The sequence below is a fragment of the Microcaecilia unicolor genome, chromosome 3 (genome assembly GCF_901765095.1).
Source record: "Microcaecilia unicolor chromosome 3, aMicUni1.1, whole genome shotgun sequence".
Lineage (NCBI taxonomy): Eukaryota > Metazoa > Chordata > Amphibia > Gymnophiona > Siphonopidae > Microcaecilia > Microcaecilia unicolor.
Window position 1 is genome coordinate 386,304,265 of NC_044033.1, and position 20,397 is coordinate 386,324,661.

A 20,397-nucleotide genomic window follows, 5' to 3' on the forward strand; every position below is an offset into this window, starting at 1 on the left:
GGTTTATCTACGATCTGCTTTGTACAGTTTCCACTTTGGAGTTTGCAGATCGTCTGCCCCTTTGTTTTCTTGGACCCAAGTACTTCAGATGGCAGGTATTCAGTGGCTCAAAAGGAGGTTTCATCAGCTGGGTGAGGACGACGTTGAGATCCCATGACACTGCAGGAGGCTTGATAGGGGGCTTTGACAAAAGCAAGCCTCTCATGAATCGAACGACTAAAGGCTCTCCAGAGATGGCTTTACCTTCCACACGATAATGGTAAGCACTAATCGCACTAAGGTGATTCCTTACGGAGTTGGTCTTGAGGCCAGACTCTGATAAGTGCAGAAGGTATTCAAGCAGGTTCTGTGCAGGGCAAGAACGAGGTTCTAGGGCCTTGCTCTCACACCAAACGACAAACCTCCTCCACTTGAAAAAGTAACTCTTTTTAGTGGAATCCTTCCTAGAGGCAAGCAAGACACGGGAGACACCCTCAGACAGACCCAACGCAGTGAAGTCTACGCCCTCAATATCCAGGCCGTGAGAGCCAGGGACTGAAGGTTGGGATGCAGCAACGCTCCGTCGTTCTGCGAAATGAGAGTCGGAAAACACTCCAATCTCCACGGTTCTTCTGAGGACAACTCCAGAAGAAGAGGGAACCAGATCTGACGGGGCCAAAAGGGCGCTATCAGAATCATGGTGCCGCGGTCTTGCTTGAGCTTCAGTAAGGTCTTCCCCACCAAAGGTATGGGAGGATAAGCATACAGGAGACCGGTCCCCCAATGAAGGAGAAAGGCGTCCGACGCTAGTCTGCCGTGTGTCTGAAGTCTGGAACAGAACAGAGGCAGCTTGTGGTTGGTGTGAGAGGCGAAAAGGTCCACCGAGGGGGTGCCCCACTCTCGGAAGATCTTGCGTACCACTCTGGAATGGAGCGACCACTCGTGCGGTGGCATGACTCTGCTCAGTCTGTCGGCCAGACTGTTGTTTACGCCTGCCAGGTATGTGGCTTGGAGGAGCATGCCGAACTGGCAAGCCCAACGCCACATCCCAACGGCTTCCTGGCACAGGGGGCGAGATCTGGTGCCCCCCTGCTTGTTGACATAATACATTGCAACCTGATTGTCTGTCCGAATTTGGATAATTTGGCAGGACAGCCGATCTCTGAAAGCCTTCAGTGCGTTCCAGATCGCTCGGAGCTCCAGGAGGTTGATCTGCAGATCCTTTTCCTGGAGGGACCACAGACCCTGGGTGTGGAGTCCATCGACATGAGCTCCCCACCCCAGGCGAGATGCATCCGTCGTCAGCACTTTCGTGGGCTGTGGAATTTGGAATGGACGTCCCAGGGTCAAATTGGTCCGAATGGTCCACCAGAGCAGTGAAGTGCGGCAACTGGTGGAGAGGCGGATGACATCTTCTAGATTCCCGGTGGCTTGGAACCACTGGGAAGCTAGGGTCCATTGAGCAGATCTCATGTGAAGACGAGCCATGGGAGTCACATGGACTGTGGAGGCCATATGACCCAGAAGTCTCAACATCTGCCGAGCTGTGACCTGCTGGACGCTCTGGTCTGCGAAGCCAGGGACAGGAGGTTGTTGGCCCTCGCTTCGGGAAGGAAGGCCTGAGCCGTCTGGGTATTCAGCAGAGCTCTTATGAATTCCAGAGACTGGGTTGGCTGGAGATGGGGCTTTGGGTAATTTATCACAAACCCCAGCAGCTCCAGGAGTTGAATAGTGCACTGCATGGACCGGAGGGCTCCTGCCTCCGAGGTGTTCTTGACCAGCCAATCGTCGAGATATGGGAACACGTGCACTCCCAGCTTGCGTAGATACGCCGCTACCACCACGAGGCACTTTGTAAACACCCGTGGGGCAGAGGCGAGCCCAATGGCAGCACACAATACTGAAAGTGCCGTGCGCCCAGGCGGAATCTGAGATACTGTCTGTGAGCTGGCAGTATCGGGATGTGAGTGTATGCGTCCTTTAAATCCAGGGAACATAGCCAATCGTTTTTCTGAATCATTGGCAGAAGGGTGCCCAAGGAAAGCATCCTGAACTTTTCTTTGACCAGGAATTTGTTCAGGCCTCTCAGGTCTAGGATGGGGCGCATCCCCCCTGTTTTCTTTTCCACAAGGAAATACCTGGAATAGAATCCCTGCCCTTCCTGCCCGGGTGGTACGGGCTCGACCGCATTGGCGCTGAGAAGGGCGGAGAGTTCCTCTGCAAGTACCTGCTTGTGATGGGAGCTGAAGGATTGAGCTCCCGGAGGACAATTTGGTGGAAGGGAGGCCAAATTTAGGGCGTATCCGCACCGCACTATTTGGAGAACCCACTGGTCGGAGGTTATGAGAGGCCACCTTTGGTGAAAAAATTCTAACCTCCCTCCGACCGGCAGATCGTCCAGCATGGACACTTTGAGGGCGGCTATGTTCCCGTGGATCCAGTCAAAAGCCCGTCCCCGGCTTTTGCTGTGGAGGCGCAGGGGGCTGCTTAGGCGCACGCTGTTGACGAGAACGAGCGCGCTGGGGCTGTCCCTGTGCCTGTCGAGGCCTTCGGGCCGGCTGGGTGTACCTACGCTTGGCAAAAGCATAGGGCGCAGCCTGCCGGGCCCGGGAAAAACGTCCACCTGCTGAGGTGGATGCTGAAGGCGCCCGGTGAGAGAGCTTGTCGAGGGCGGTTTCCCGCTGATGCAGTTGGTCCACCAGCTGCTCGACCTTCTCGCCAAAAATATTATCCCCCCGGTAAGGGACGTCGGCCAGTCTCTGCTGGGTGCGGTTGTCCAGGTCAGAGGCACGCAGCCATGAGAGCCTGCGCATCACTATACCTTGGGCCGCAGCACGAGATGCCATGTCACAGGTGTCATATATACCCCTGGACAGGAACTTTCTGCACGCCTTCAGCTGCCTGACCACCTCCTGATAAGGCCTGGACTGCTCCGGCGGGAGCTTATCAACCAGGTCCGCCAGTTGCTTCACAGTGTTCCGCATGTGGATGCTCGTGTAGAGCTGGTAAGAATGGATGCGGGTCACGAGCATGGAAGATTGGTAGGCCTTCCTCCCAAACGAGTCCAGAGTGCGAGACTCCCGCCCCGGGGGCGCTGAGGCGGTATCCCTCGAACTCCATGCCCTCTTGAGAGCAGAATCCACGACCGCCGAGTCATGGGGCAATTGGGGCTGCATTAACTCTGGGTCCGAGTGGATTCTGTACTGGAACTCTGCTTTCTTGGGAATGATGGGATTAGATAATGGTCTCATCCAGTTCCGAAGCAGTGTCTCTTTGAGGACATTGTGCAACGGCACCGTGGAGGACTCTCTAGGTGGTGATGGATAGTCGAGAACCTCGAGCATCTCAGCCCTCAGCTCATCCACAGAGACCACGGGGAAGGGAATGCAAATGGACATGTCCCTTACAAAGGAGGCAAAGGAGAGGCTCTCAGGAGGCGAGAGCTTCCTCTCTGGTGAAGGCGTGGGGTCAGAGGGAAGGCCCACAGACTCCTCTGAGGAGAAATATCTGGGGTCCTCCTCTTCCCCCCACGAGGCCTCTTCCTCGGTATCGGACATAAGCTCATGTAGCTGAGTCCTTAACTGGGCCCGGCTCAACGTCGAGGCACCGAGGCCTCGGTGTCATCGAGCGGTGGACTCCCGCGCCGGCGGGGACGAAGCTCCCTCCATCGACGGGGACTCCACCTGCGTGGCGGTCGAGACCGGCGCCGCAAGCGGCGGCTGTGTCGAAGCCCTCGGCATCGGGCTAGAGCTTGCCGGCGCCACAGTCAACGGCGCCGAGGGCGCAAGCACCCCCGGCGCCGGCAGAGCCTGGCGCATCAGCCCTTCCAGGATCCCCGGAAGGATGGCTCGGAGGCACTCGTCCAGGCCCGCTGTCGGGAAAGACGGGGGGGCCGGTAGAGGTGTCGGTGCCGGAAGCTGCTCGGGTCCAGGAGACTGCACCGAAGTGCTGGGACCCTGATGCGTCGGGACCTCCACTACCGAAGAGGGCCTCTCCTCTCGACGCTGACGCTTCGGCGTCGACTCCTCGCCGGCACCGAGAGGCGGATGCATCGAAGGCAATCGATGACGGTGCTTCTTTGATTTTTTTGTGGTGCCCGTCATCGGCGCCAGGTGGAATGGAGGAGGAGGAAGTCGATCCCCCTCGGTCTCGAGGAACCGGGTCAGACAGGGTTCGGTCCCGAGGGCCATGGGCAGAGGGAGTGACCGGGGCCGATTGCCCACGCGGCCTCTCACCCCTACCCTCACCGGAGGACCGGCGGGCCGACGGAACCTGTGCTCCTGGGGTCGATGCCATCAGTGCCGATTTCGCGGACATCGATACCGGTACCGAAGAACCGGCCGTCGATACCGATGCCATCGAGGTCGACGTCGAGGGGCCGGCGCAAGTTCCAAAAAGACGGTCCCGTAGAACTTGCCTCGCAACCTGAGTCCGTTTCCGGAGACCAAGACACAAAGAGCACGACTTGATATTGTGCTCCGGCCCGAGGCACTGGAGGCACCAAGCGTGGGTGTCGGTCTGCGAGATAGGCCGGCCGCACCGACCACACTTCTTAAATCCACTCGGGACCTTCGAGGACATCGACGGAAAAATCGCGTCGGCGAAGTTAAAGTCGTCGATGGTGGCGGTAAATCACACCTCGAAAAATAAATCGACCGCGCGGCCACAAGGCCGCAACGCGACGCCCCCGCTAGAAAACGAGGGAAAAACAAGAGCGTTCACCTTTTTTTTTTTTTTTTAAACGAGAAAAAGAAAAGGGTCCGGAACGCGCGGGAACCAGAAACAAAAAAAAAAATAAGAAATTCGCGAAAACGCAACGGTTTTCCGGGGCTGACAAGAGAGAGCGGCGACGCACGACTCTCTCCAGCGCAGAAAAAACAAGACTGGCGGGAACGGTCGCGCACGGGCGGGAAGACTGCCGCGCATGCGCGGTGGGCGTGCCCTGCGTGTAGACCGCCCGCGAAGCTTCTTCCGGTTGGTGGGGGCTGCCGCGGACGTCACCCAGTCGTGAGAACAAGCAGCCTGCTTGTCCTCGGAGAATGTATGTTTAAATAGTATACGGACAAGTACCAAGAGAATTGTTTAGTTAACATACACCTTGGAAGAAATGTGGGAGAGGAGAGATCTGATACAGATGTTTAAATATCTATGTGGCATAAATGCATAGTAAGCTCTGAAACGAGGGAGCATAGGATGAAAATGAAAGGGGACAGACTCCGAAGTAACCGGAGGAAACACTTCTTCATGGAAAGCGAGGTAAACTTGTGGAATGCCTACCAGTGGATGTGGTGGAGACAAAAACAGTATCTGACTTCAAGACAGCTTAGAGCAAGTACATAGGATCTCTAAGGGAATGATAAGGAGAGTAGATGGCATGGATGGGCAGTGTGAAGAGTACGAAGACATGGAGTGGGAAATGGCAAGGGAAGGAGAGAGAACAGCTCCTTCGGGGTGGCCTCAGTCCGACCGTAGGGGTGGTCGCCGTAGATTCCAGTCCCCTAGGATCCACCATGTTAGGGAAAGCAGTTGGTCACCTTCCTCGGAGGAAACAGTGAGAGCTAGACTACAATTCCCAGCAGCCCCTGAGGGAAACACCAAGTAGAGCCAGGGACTACAATTCCCAGCAGCCCCTGAGGGAGACACAGAGTACAGCAAGTAAGAATTATTCACACTACCAGTCCCAGAAAGCTAATGGGAAGGAGGACACTCTGAGTAAGTTCAATCAGGGGAATGAAGAGCAGCTGGGAGGGGGCAGGGTAGAAGAACCCATGGATTGGAAATCAGGGGACGGTGGGGAGAAAGAGAGAGAGGAGAACCTGGAAGAGGAACCCATGTATATCTCAGCTCTTGCCAAAGCAAAAGGTAGAGAGTTAAGAGGGCAGATGGCAGCCTGGTTCTCTGGCTTGATGCAGGGAGGCAAAAGGTGGCTGCATCAGAGGTGGGATTAAGGAACGAATGTTTCAACCTGGGTCAAGTGGAAGGTTGTCAGGAGTTGGTGCTGACAGTGAAAGGGTAGGACCCTTACATTCCCCTGGACAGGTAATAGGTGGACACGGGGAAAAAAGGTTAAATTGGAAAAGTGAACTGTTTAACTTGGGGTTTGTGATGTGATAAAAGTGAACTGTTTAAATTGGGGTTTGTGCTGCAACACTGACTCTCTCCCTAATCAGGAAAGTTGAAGGAACCTGAGAGAAAAGGGGGGGGGGGGGGGGGGGAGAAGGGAGAGCACAGAGAGGGATTGTTTCAGAGGGAGTTTGGAGCCGAGTGGGGGAAGTGGTGGTGGAATACGGGACACACTGAGGGGCCACACCCACCTAAGAGTCTTAGTCCCAAGCAGGGGACAGCTAAGAGGGAAAACCTCCAGACTGTAAAAGCGAAGAGGTTGAGCGAGATAGCCATAACTGTGGATTACAATATAGCTCTCCCTGTGGTCTGATGGATTGCAAAGGACCTTGTGGAATTCCAAACCCCAGAACGCAAAGGGTAAAAAGAAAACTTCCAGACTGTCAAAGTGCAGAGATCGAGCAAGGCAGGACACAGGCTGTGAGGGGGCCCTATCACACTCCTCCATGGCTGGGAGCTTAACAGCAGACTGGATAGACCTTATGGTCTTTATCTGCCTACATTTTCCTATGTTTCTATGCTTTATAAGGAACAACGATGGATATTTTTACTCAATACAGTAAGCCCTGAGGACTGAATAAGGAACTTAAATGGATGTAAATTATATGACAAATTCTCAATTCATTGGTGGTTTTGAGTTACATGATTGAGCTATCAGATGTCTTTAAATAAATGTGGCTGCCATTTTTGTCTGTTGAATCATGAGAAGTTCAAGGTTTTGTTTTTAAATACGAGTCATAGTCACAATAATGAAATACAAATACATATTTTTAGTTTTTATAGTATGGTGTTTCATTACGAGTTTCTTTTTCAGGAGACCATTGTCCTGAAGCAGACAGGCAAAACATAGCTATATCGGCAACAGGTCCTCCTGAGCACTAAAGTTCACATTTTGTACTATGAATAGTTCACTATGTAGTAGTAGAAACTATGGTCCTATGAAGAACTAAGTAGACATTATACTCCCCTAAAAAGAGTTGATAAAGGGAGAATCTACTTCTAATTGGTCCTGTAAACAGAATCAATGTTATTTAGTTAATATCTTCATAATTTAGAAGATTTGGAGCATTTGCAAATTTACTATAATAGAGATGAGAACATATCATTCATCTTAATTGTGCTGAGAATTATTTATTGATTTAATGATCCCTCACAAGATAAATTATTTTGGATTTTTTCAATACCTATCAATTCCAATCTCAACATCCTATGTAAAATGGACCATCATGTGTCTTTATAAAATAAAATAGGTGCCTTCCTGCCTTGTTAACATAAGCCTAGGTACCCTGTTATGAATTTGAATAAAAAGAGGGTCATTTTATAACACTTAGGAGAATATAATTCTTTCATCCTGGTTTTCACACATAGGCATGTGATGCCTCGGGGCCAAGGCACATCATGAACTGTTGGGTTCTCAACACTTAGAAGCAATTTATTGTACCAGCCTTGAGGCATAAGTAATGCCAGCCTTGCGCATATTAAGAGACATATGAGGACTAGAAATGATCAAGAAGTGTGGGAAATAAAGTATAATTTCCTGATGTCTGAAGATTTAAAGTGAGAAAAATTGCTTATGCCAGTGGAATTACAAAGGTGAAAGATGCAGAGTGGATTGTTATACTGGAGCTGCACGAATACAGTAGTACAATGGTCCTCAATCAAGTCTGAATTCCGAATAACCACAATGAATAAGATTGCTGTCATGACTGTGGTCGTGATCCCTCTCAGACTCACCTTATTTCTGGTGGTCAGCTTTTGAGCTGGCTTCTGTCTGTTCTTCCTGAGTTACATCTGTCTCTGTGTGCTGGCTGCTTCCAGCATGGCTCTAATTACTCCACTATACTGCACCTGTGTGTGTTAAGCCTCTCTCTACTTCAGTATGCTTCCTGCCTGTGTCCTGTTGTTGTGACATCATCAGTCAGGGCCTTGATAAGGAAGTGGTGTGCATCCATTCAAGGCCTTTGCATCGTCTAAGGTCCCTGGTATGTGGGTGTGCTCTGTGCAGTGGGGTTAAATGGGCAGTATTCACAATGGAGAAGAGTAGTTAGTGGGGTTCCTCAGGGGTCTAGGGCCGCTGCTTTTTAATATATTTATAAATGATTTAGAGATGGGAGTAACTAGCGAGGTAATTAAATTTGCTGATGACACAAAGTTATTCAAAGTCGTTAACTCGCGACAGGATTGTGAAAAATTACAAGAGGACCTTACGAGACTGGGAGACTGGGCGGCTAAATGGCAGATGACGTTTAATGTGAGCAAGTGCATGGTGATGCATGTGGGAAAAAAGAACCCGAATTATAGCTACGTCATGCAAGGTTCCACGTTAGGAGTTACGGACCAAGAAAGGGATCTGGGTGTCGTTGTCGATAACACACTGAAACCTTCTGCTCAGTGTGCTGCTGCGGCTAGGAAAGCGAATAGAATGTTGGGTATTATTAGGAAAGGCATGGAAAACAGGTGTGAGGATGTTATAATGCCGTTGTATCGCCCCATGGTGCAACCGCACCTTGAGTATTGTGTTCAATTCTGGTCGCCGCATCTCAAGAAAGATATAGTAGAATTGGAAAAGGTGCAGCGAAGGGCGACTAAAATGATAGCGGGGATGGGACGACTTCCCTATGAAGAAAGACTAAGGAGGCTAGGGCTATTCAGCTTGGAGAAGAGACGGCTGAGGGGAGACATGATAGAGGTATATAAAATAATGAGTGGAGTGGAACAGGTGGATGTGAAGCGTCTGTTCACGCTTTCCAAAAATACTAGGACTAGGGGGCATGCGATTAAACTACAGTGTATTAAATTTAAAACAAATCGGAGAAACTTTTTCTTCACCCAACGTGTAATTAAACTCTGGAATTCACTGCCGGAAAATGTGGTGAAGGCGGTTAGCTTAGCAGAGTTTAAAAAGGGGTTGGACGGTTTCCTAAAGGACAAGTCCATAAACTGCTACTAAACGGACTTGGAAAAATCCAAAATCCCAGGAATATCATGTATAGAATGTTTGTACGTTTGGGAAGCTTGCCAGGTGCCCTTGGCCTGGATTGGCCGCTGTCGTGGACAAGATGCTGGGCTCGATGGACCCTTGTTCTTTTCCCAGTATGGCATTACTTATGTACTTATGTGCACTTCTGCCTAGTCCAGTTTTATTCTGAGTTCTTGCCTGGTTCTTGTTTGTTTGTGTGTAGTTAAGCTTTGGTTTTATTGCTTAGTTCCTAGTCTTGTTTCTGGTCTGCATTTCCATCTTAGTGACTGCCTGGCAGCTTTTAGTCCCGACTCTCTTGTGTGTTTCCTGTTGGTATCCAGTTCCTGCCCAGTCCGGTAAGTCCTGCCGGCCGCCTGCACCCAGGGGCTCAACTCCTGGGGAAGGGCGGTCAAGTGCAGGTGAAGTCTACCTGTTCCTGCTCTGCCTGTTCCAGCTTGTTTGCCTCTGCTACAACTCCAGTCCAGGGTTCCAGTCCTGTTCTACCTTTTCTCTAGTTTGTGGGGTGGTTTTGCCTGCCACTGCCGCTCCTTGGCAGCGGCCCAAGGGCTCACAATCTAGTTGCTGCTTTGAAAACCTGACGATTGCTGCCTCCATTGTACACAAATCTGCCTCATGCATAGTCACCAATTACCTGAAAATCATAGTAGCTTGCAGCTCCCTCTAGGGCTTGACTGGGGACCATTACAGAGGATATGTGGTTTGTTCTCTGTTCAATTTTTCTAGATATAGCAGGCTATAAATAAAGTTTTATTATATATGCACTCAGCCAACTGCCTGAAAAAGGCCAACATAAATAACTCTGAGCAGAAGACAACTGTACTAGATTTTCTTAAGGTTATGTAAAAGACTAAATATAAATGAGGATCAAACAGCTAACTCATTGTCAAAGGAGGCATTTCCTTCTAGGTACCATGTCATCAATATCATTTGGAAACCTAGAGCCAAATGGGGGCCACTCTCATCCTGTGCCACTAGACTACTAGGGAACCCCTGTGGGGGAAGGGGGGAATGGAGAGGGATTTGGACCTGCTACTACCACTGTCTTGCTTATTTTCAAAAGGGAAGGACGCCCATCTTCCGACACAAATCGTGTTTGAAGCTCTGATGAGCCAACTGCCAACAGGATAAAATGTTATTATAAATAGATTAACACTATCCTTGGTGTACGAAATGTCGATGCACAGCCCCCGAAGAAGCCGATTTTGTGAAATGGATGTGGCCGCTGTCAGGTGACAGATAAGTGCTCGACTTCTTTGCTTCAAATATTGAAATTGTCTATAGTGCAAAGACAATAGCAACACACATGGTCAAACGAGATAGACCCTTTTTCTAAAATAAAGTAATGAAGATTTTTTTATATAGGATAAATAAAGTTAAAGAAATATGTCAAATGATAAAAAAAAAATAAAGAAAAAATAAATTACGAGGTTTTTATGACCAGGGATGAACACCACGCCCCCAGTTAAAGACGCTGAAAAATCAGAAGCAAGCGTTTGGGCGTATTAAGGTCTTTTTCCTAGTTTTATAAAAAATTACATCATAAAAAGAGAATTGTATAATGCCATAGAGTTTCACTGGACTCTTCATTATAGTTTCTGGACAACCACCGATGAGTTTCAGATTCGTTTCCACTTTTTGTAATTTATCAAGTACAGCAAAGTCAGAATTCTAAGCCTGGTAAATTTCTCGTGACCCATCAAGCATGGAGTCACAAAATGATTGACTATGAAGATAACTCAGGTCACACAATATCCTACTCACTGACCTATTTATGAAATCTTCTGTTTACAGCTTATACTTATCAAAGGTTCAAAACAAATTCAAACTGAAAACTCGGGGGCCCTTTAACTAAGTCGTGTGGAGGGGCATAATTGAACGAAAACGTCTATCTCCATGGGCGTTTATCTCCAAGAACGGGTCCGTGAAGGGGCGGACCGAACCGTATTTTCGAAAAAAATAGACGTCCATGTTTTATTCGACAATTTGTGAGCTGGGCGTTTTTGTTTTTCAGTGATAATGGAAAATGAAAGCGCCCATCTCAAAAACGAATAAATCCAAGGCATTTGTTCGTGGAAGGGGCCAGAATTCGTAGTGCACTGGTCCCCCTCACATGCCAGGACACCAACCGGGCACCCTAGGGGGCACTTTTACAAAAACCAAAAAAAAAGGTAAATGAGCTCCCAGGTGCAGAGCACCCTTCCCTTGTGTGTTGAGCCCCCCAAATCCCCCTCAAAACCCACTGCCCACAAGTCTACACCATTACTATAGCCCTAAGGGGTGAAGGGGGGCACCTACATGTGGGTACAGTGGGTTTGGGGGGGTTGGACGACTAAGCATTAAGCAGCACAATTGTAAGAGGTAGGGGGGGGGATGGGCCTGGGTTCACCTGCCTGAAGTCCACTGCACCCCCTAACAACTGCTCCAGGGACCTGCATACTGCTGCCAGGGAGGTGGGTATGACATTTGAGGGTGAAAATAAAAAGTTGTGAAACATCATGTTTTGTGGTGGGAGGGGGTTAGTGACCACTGGGGGAGTCAGGGGAGGTCATTCCCGATTCCCTCTGGTGGTAATCTGGTCATTTAGGGCACTTTTTGGGGCCTTATTCGTGAAAAAACAGGGTCCAGGAAAAGTGCCCTAAATTCTAGCTACAAACGTATACTTTTTTTCCATTATCGGCGAAAGGCGCCCATCTCTCCTCGGCCGATAACCACGCCCCAGTTCCACCTTCACCACGCCCCCATCAACTTTGTACGCTTCCGCGATGGAGTGCAGTTGAAAACGTCCAAAATCGGCTTTCCATTATACCGATTTATTCGTTTTTGTGAGATAAACGTCTATCTCCCGATTTGGGTCGAAATCTAGGCGTTTTTCTCTTTCAATTATAAGCTGGATAGGCACCTATGTGTGCCCAACACACGTCAATTTTAAGTTACCGCCCAGCTACCACGTAGCCCTTGCGGCAATTTCATTTTTGATGTGCAGCAAAAAAATCGGGCGGTAATCGTCATTCTATACGCGTAGACAATTACCGCATCGTTACGGTGTGAGACCTTACTGCTAGGTCAACAGCTGGTGGTAAGGTCTCAGACCCCAAATGGACGCACACCAATTTTTATTTTGTCACAAGTCCATTTTCAGCAAAAAAGTTTTAAAAAGGCTTTTACAGGAACGCTGAAAACTTCATCTGTGCGCTTCCAAAACACGCACCTACACTAGTGCAGCCCATTTTTCAGTGTACCTTAGTAAAAGAGCCCCTCAATAAATTATCATTCCAGACATCTTGAAACAGGTCTGAACCTAGTAGATACATTCTGACTCTAAAATGCTGTTCAATTTTATTTGATCGATTGATTTTCTTTATACATTCACCATCAAAATAGTTCTCCAACCCATAGGTGCAGAAATGATAATGTGTTGAAAAAGATCATGTTCAATGACATATAATTTTGCAATTATAAAAGATATTTAAGCAGTCTATATAGACAAAACTATTAGATTAGTTCCTCACCTTACACATTTCCTCTTGGGAATATTCTTCTATGTCTAAAAGAAAACCAATAATTAGTTTAATATTGAATGCAAAAGCACATCCAAAGACACCTGTTTGTGGATAATTAATGTAAATCTGTGTGCATCCTACCTAGAATAAGAGTGTATGCTGTATTTCAGTAACAAAAGGATAAATTCTTTAATACTGCTAAACAAATGCTATAAGGGTATGTTTCAAACTGACTGCACTGCTTCAAAGTCCATGTAGTCTTTGCACCAATTTTTGACAACTGCCGCAGACAGAGCATCCATAGTCCTTTACACATGCTTTTTTGTTTTTCAAGATGCTCTTCTCAAGAAATACAACACAGGCAGCATTTTCAGATCTACCTACACTGATACTGTCCTCTCCCGACCTAAATATAGCTCCAAAATGGCTTCGCTTAATGTGTTTGTTGAACCTAGGAAGATTTCAGCTGTATAAAATATAGGCTACTTTTAGATTGCCTTTCCAAAAATAATTTATCTAGGGAAAATTATTTGGTATGAAGACATTGTATTGGCTTTGATGCGAGGTAATTATAACGCTATTTCCATGGGTAAAGCTAGTTTTTTATACCATGCACGCGTAAAAAGTAGACACATAAAAAGAGTGCATCTATTTTTACATCATCCACGCATAGGCATTCCTAGTTTGGGTGCAGAAGAGGCACAGTTACAATTTAACCACATTTATCAAATATGCAGGCTCATGATTAGGTTAACAGAGCAAGAAGACATCTTTTTTAGCCTATGTAATAAAGGCATGTAAGCACTTATGTGTGTTTATAAATTACTAGCAATTCTGCTTCATTTTTTTCCTAGAAGTAAACAGGCCAATTTAATTCAGTTGAAATCTAAGGAAAACTAGTACACTCTGATGTCGTGTAATACTGTGACTGTTGTCCCACCACTGGTTAATCGCTATAACGATATACAAAATGTATGTACCTAATAAAACGCCTGCCATCATGTTACTTTAATAGATATTTCATTAAATATATCAGTCATTTATTTTTAGCTGTAATCTTCAAGTATGTTCGAGTCCTATGCATTGCAGCAATAAAGTTTGATTGTCTATCCCATCACCTGTCAAGCCTTCCTTTTCCTTCTTCTTGGTTCATTGCTACTACTCCGTGGGACATAACATGTTCACACATCAATTTCTTTTATGCTAAAAGTTTTACGAACAAATAGTCATCAATGAAAAACACACAGTGGCAGGTAAATGTTTGCAAAGAATTACCTGGCGAAGCACTGGAGTCACCATAGCCTTTCATATCCAAGGCAAGAACACGAAAACCCGCATCAGCAAGGGCAGGAATCTAGGACAAAAAATGAAACAGGAAAGACGGAAATTCCTTAATGGAACCACTTTGAAATTACATCAAGACCTTGGTATCTTTATTGGATCTGTATGGTAATATAAATGAAGGAGTGGGGATGATCAGAAGTCAGTATAAAACCGTAAATGTTTATTAATAAATACACTTAAAATTTTATACTGACTTCTGGCCATCTCTATTGCGTCAACTGTTGATACAGAAAGATAATAGGGCTGTCCATTTATCACATATTAATAACGTGATTTAACACGTTAAATGAATAACTCGCATTAAAATTTTTAACACATTAACAGTGTCACCTCTCCCCCACTAGCCAGCACCTCTTCTTACCTCTCCCAGCATGGCACTCCAGCAGCTCCCTTCTCTTATGTGACTCCCTACTCCTCACCACTGTAGTGAAAACAGTGCTGCTTATCATCCTGCCCGCAGCCGTCTCTCTGTAACAGGAATTTCTGCCTCAGAACTTCCTGTTACAGAGAGACGTTTTGGGCCGGTTGAGAAGCAAAGCTGTTTTCAGTGCAGCCTGCAGCTGTGAGGAGCAGGGAGAAGGAGCCACAGAGGAGAGGGGGCCTGCTGGAGTGCCGTGCTGGGAGAGGTAAGAAGAGGTGCCGAAGACAGAACGAAAAATGTGGCCATGGCGGCGGTGGACATGGAAGAAAGAGGAAGCAGAAAAAAAGACAGAGAAATATGCAGACCATAGTGGGGGGGGAGGGACAGGGCAGAAAAAAGAAAAGAAGACGGAGAAAGATGTGGATCACAGCAGGGGCAGGAGCCAGGGGAGAAAGCAGAAAAAAAGAAAAGAACACAGCGACAGAGAAAGATGCAGACCATGGAGGAGGAGGGGGTACAAGGGAGAAAAGGAAGCAGAAAACAAGAGAAGCAGAGAGAAAGATGCGGACCACAGTGAGGGGAGGGGTGCATAGGAGAAAGAGGAAGCAGAAAAAAAGAAAAGAAGACGGAGAGAAAGATGTGAACCATTGGGAGGGGGGGGCAGAACAAAGAGGGAAGAGAGAGATGGGGGGGGGGGGCAGGGAAGGATGCTTAAAATAGGGGATGGAAGGAAAGAGAAGGGATACAGTGGTGATCATGAATGGAGGAGATGGTGCCCATGGAGGATAGGGTAAGGGAGGGGATGATTTGGTGCCCATGGAGGGTAAGGGAGGGGATGGGAGGAGATGGTGTCCATGGAGGGGAGGGGAGAAAGGGAGATGGTGCCCATTTACAATATGTGGCAAACTGTGTGATTAGACACTTTAATCGTGGTTAATCGTGCGCTTGAGATCAATGTACAGCCCTAATAGATAGATATGGTTTTCTATTAACCTGTTGTATAACAAATGTTTTGTTCCTCTGAAAACACTAGCTATCTATAAAATAGTTGCTCAGTCCACCTTCCCTATAGTCAAAGAGCAATTTAAGATTTTGTATTTGATTTATTTTTACATTTCATTACAAACGTACTAAATTAAACATTATTCTACCGCTTTTTCTCATCAGGGAGAGATGCGATCATATAATCACTAGCCACCATGCTAAACTAATTCTGTGTAATGGTGAAAGTCACTAGCCACCATGCTAAACTAATTCTGTGTAATGGTGAAAAAATTAGGTTCAGAGTGGTAATCAGTCTTACCTGATATCTCCAAGAGAACCAACATTCAGGAAAGCCATGGCAGAGGCATACCACTGGTCCATTTCCCATTTCTACAAAATGCAGCTTGACCCCTGGCTTAAGAAAATACAAACACAGGGAAAAAAATAATAAAATCACATATTGGGACTGATTTTTCAATGCACAGGAGGACATGTATAATTACCAAAACTCAGTACAGTGTTATATCATTAACCTCGATTAACCTTCAACATAAAGGGATAAGCGTTCTGAAGATATTCTTAAAAAAATAAAAAACTAATGAAAAAGAAAAAAATTCAGAGATCCTTTTACCTAGCTGAGCTAAGCAGCTAGCATGGGTTTCACTGCTTGGTAAATGCTAGCATCGACCCGCGCTAACTTGTACCACGCTGTCAGGTTCTCAGGTTCAGAGCCCGCGGGGCCGGGCTCTGCAGCAAACGTGAGCCCTTGGGCTGCTGCCGAGGAGCGACAGCAGCAGGCAAAACCCACCAACCAACACTGGGCAAGCACACCGGCAGGGACTGCAGGCACTGCCCAGCGAACTGGAACACATGGACTGGAATCCCCCGGACTGGAGGACACAGGACTGGAACCCTGGACTGCAATCCCCCGGACTGGAGGACACAGGACTGGAACACACTGGACTGGAGCGCACCAGACTGGAACACACACCGGACCGGAGCACACTGGACTGGTCCGTACAGCTTCACCTGCGCTTGGCCACTACCCTCCCAAGGGTTGAGCCCTTGGGTTCGAGTGGCCGGCAGGACTTACCGGATACCGGATGACACGGGGACCAGGACCGGAAACAGAAGTACTCCTAAACCTAAACTAATCTAAGTGCTCCCAAGCCCTAAACCAGCAGGAGTGTTCCTAACAGTAAACTGACAAAAGGATTTCCTAAGCCCTATACTAAACAGGAGCTCCTAAGCCCTGCTCAACAAAGGGACTTCCTAAGCCCTAAACTAACAGAGCAGGGAACTAAATACACAAGTTAGCAAAGGAGCTTCCTAAGCCCCCACGCTACAGCAGTGCACCACCGCACTAACCTAACCCAGGTGCCACTAAGCACCAAGCTACAGGAGTACTTCTCACAGCGAACTGAAGTGCCTCTAACAGCACCAAACCCAGAAGTACTTCTAACAGCAAACTGAAGTGCTATCTACAGCACCCAAACCAGAAGTACTTTTAACAGCAAACTAGCAGTGCTTCCGGCAGCACCAAACCCAGAAGTACTTCTAACAGCAAACTAGCAGAGCTTCCAAAGCCCTACACACAGCAAAGCTTCCAAAACCAAGAGGGAAAAGCAGGGGAACCACAAGGGAAAAGCAGGAAAGCTAAACACACAGACACCAGTGCACACTGCACTAACACTAACCTGGACCTTAGCAAAAGCAAGCAGGGAAACTAGACACAAAGTCAGAAGTGCACACTGCACCACCCTACCTAAAGCAAACACAACCGATGCAAAGGCTCTGAAGGAAAGACCACCACTTCCTTATCAAGGCCCTCCCTGATGATGTCACACTCCCTAGAACCAGGCAGCACACTGAAACCCATAGAGCACACTGAAACCCATAGAGGCCCAACCTACACTAATGCAGCACCGTGAAGCACTTGAAGCCAGTACACCCAAAGAGAGGTAGACCTAACTCAGTCCACACACACAGCTGTACTAAAGTAAAACAATTAGAGTCATGCTGCTGGAAGCTGCCAGCATAGAGAGAGAGCCAGCTCAGAAAGGACAGACAAAAGAAACAGAAGCCAGCTAAGCTGACCACCAGGAAAAAGGTAAGTTTGAGAGGGGTTATGACCACAATCATAACACATGCATTAAGATAGACTGCACAATAAAAATGCCGCATTAACTGCTTAAAGTGGCAATGGGTGGGATGGAGTGGAGCAAAGGAATGGTTTTGCCTAACAGCTAGCACATGGGTCATTACTGTGCGCTAGCTATCCCGACTGCAGACAGTAAGGCCACAATTACTACCATTTCAACAGTAGGCAGTAAGTGCTGTGGTGCTACTGACAGTCAGGTAGTGCACGCCAATGCAGGAGGCAGCCTAGGAGGAAAAATAATGTTACAGGTCATTCTTGTGGCAGGCACCTCTCCAACATTCCCCCATGTTTAACAAATCAAGACCCCACCCCCCCAATCCCCATCACCTCGATCACCATCATCAATTTTCGTCATCTTTGAGCCGTTCGCCACTATTTTAATCACAAAGACTACCATACCCTTCTACTCTCCTTCTTTAGCTCCTGACTTGATTACTGTAATATTGTTTATGCAGATTTACCTGTCATCGCTGAAAATGTTACCGTGATCAAGCTACTATGCCATGCTCGTCACTTGGATCACATTACCCCCTTCTAAAACAGCACCACTGGTTGTCTGTCAAGCAATGTATTATCTACAAAATAGCTATTCTAGCATTTTACGTTTCAACGTTTTTATTGATGACTCAACAGCAATACAATACAATAGCACTCAAGGCCACAGCATATAATGCAACCAACAAATGAACAACGTGCAAGATTACATGAACAACAGTCATCACATTTTACTTAACTCCTATCTTCACTTGAGTCTCCCCCCCCCCTTAATCAAACCCTCTATGCACCCCTCTCTCCCCTCCCAACCCCCCCACTCTCCTCCCCCCCCCCCTTTATAGGAACCCCCCCCCCCACCCCCCAAATTCCAGGCAGCACCCAACTCTACGGTAGCGAAATTGGAATCACCTTTCATTAACCAAGTCCCTTAGCTAACTTTGCTGGGTTTAGGCTCAAGCGATTCAGGATGAAGCTGCGGGCTCTAGGAGCTAGGGTATTGATGTATGACTCCCATATTAGGTAAAATCTGCGTTGCAATTTAGGCTTATAGTAAGAAGCTCTCAGCTCCATTAATAATAGTGCATGCCAGCAATTGCGCCATTGCCAATATGACGGTTCTTCCGATTGTACCCAGTTTACTAGGATGCATTTCTTCCCCACTACACATGCTTTGTAAATTAATAAGTTATGACAGACAGTACCAGCCCCCCTCAGCAAGTCAACCCCTAAAATGGCTGTCTCCAGTGTGAATGTCACGGTTCGATCCAAAATGCCCCCTAAATAAGTCCCTATCTGCGACCAGTAGTCACGGATCGCTTTACATGCCCACATTGCATGAAAGTAAGTATGATAGGAATCTCCACATCTGCCACAAGTGGCGGAATCCGCTCTGCCCATGCTAAACAGTCTCGACCGTGAGGTATACACCCTATATATGCTTCTGCCCTGGCATTCTCGCAGTTCAGCACTACCAACCCTATTTGGTATTTGTCTCATGCTACACAACAGTAATCCTGCCGTGAGTTGTTTCTGTATATCTACCGTCCATCTCTCTGCCAATTTCTGCAGGTTCTTTATTGGCCAACTTTGTAGCAGTCTCTTGTGCAGCACCAAGATGGAGGCCGGGTCTGTCGTTGGCATTTCGTATAGGTCTCTAATTTTGGAGGGCACATCAACTTCCAATAACTGTGTAGGCAAAGTAGCAATATAGTGGGAAATTTGTTTAAACGCATAAATATCAGCCCACTCACCCGAGGTCAGATTCAAGGACTCCAGCGATTTAAGGCGCCCTGCTTGGTCTACAAAATCATCTACCAGAGTTTAAGTCCCTTGTCACACCAGTTTCGAATACTCTTGTTCTCTATTCCTGGTTTAAAGGCGCCATTACCCCTAATGGGTAAGAGTCTGCTAACGTGTGCATCAAAAGACCAGAGTTTTGCTAGTTCTCTCCAAATCATCCTCAGCAGCTTCACTAGATTACTCCTACGAACGTGTACAGGCAAATCTGGAGCCGCCGCCTGTAATACATAGTTTAAGTGTAGGGGACACATCCAATCTTCTTCCATCTGCAGTGGGGTATAACGAGATGACCCCTGCATCCAGTCTCCCAAATGCCGTAATAAACATGCTCTATTGTATCCCCAGAGGTTCAGTATACCGAGCCCTCCCTCTGTTCCACCCCTCCAACATCCCTGTCATACTAATCTGTGGCCTTTTCTTATTCCAGAGAAATTTTGATAATAAGCCAAGTAATTTATTCCAATCCCTTTTAGTAAGGCATAACAGTAACGTCTGGAAACAATAAAGCCACTTAGGAAAGATAATCATGTTAAAGAGTGATATTCTACCCATCAGCGACACTGGAAGCTCTGCCCATCTTTCCAGCTAGATCTTGGTGCTAGAAAACAGCTTATCAATATTCAATTTATATAGCCTCCTCGGATCCCCTGGCAGTTATATCCCTAAGTATTTAAATGCATCCCTCATTACTTTTAGCGGGCAGTTAATCTGTGACCACTCGGCATCTGAAATATGCATGGTCTGAACTTCAGATTTATCTAAATTAATGCAAAAGCCCGAGTAGTCCCCGAATTCTACAAGTATCTCCAGAAGTGCTGCCAGGGAAGTCCGAGGCTCCCGCAATATCACCAATAAATCATCGGCGAAGGCTGCTATTTTAAAGTGCTCCCTTCCCACCTCTACCCCCCTCACCTCTTCCATACTCAGGATATCTCTGATTAAGGGATCTAACACCATAACAAACAAAAGGGGGTAGAGGGGGCAGCCTTGTCTCGTACCTCTTGCTATGGGAAAGGAGTCCGAGACTATTCCATTAACAGCCACCTCTGCTACCGGCTCTCGATACAAAGCTTGAATGGCCTCACCAAAATATCCCCGAATTCCATATGCCTCCAGTGTCGCGTACATGAAGTCCCAATTAACACGGTCGAACGCTTTTTCCGCGTCGAAG

General features: G+C 47.3%; 1 protein-coding gene across 1 annotated transcript in view; it reads right to left on the reverse strand.

Annotated features, from left to right (window-relative positions):
• EPHX2 (epoxide hydrolase 2) overlaps positions 1 to 20,397 on the reverse strand; it is a 189,902-nt gene that overhangs the window by 92,416 nt on the left and 77,089 nt on the right. The window contains exons 7-9 of the mRNA XM_030198674.1: positions 15,591 to 15,686; positions 13,858 to 13,936; positions 12,592 to 12,626 (exon numbers count right to left, since the gene is read on the reverse strand). Coding sequence (XP_030054534.1) covers positions 12,592 to 12,626; positions 13,858 to 13,936; positions 15,591 to 15,686 — 210 coding nt within the window. The remainder of the gene's footprint in view (positions 1 to 12,591; positions 12,627 to 13,857; positions 13,937 to 15,590; positions 15,687 to 20,397) is intronic.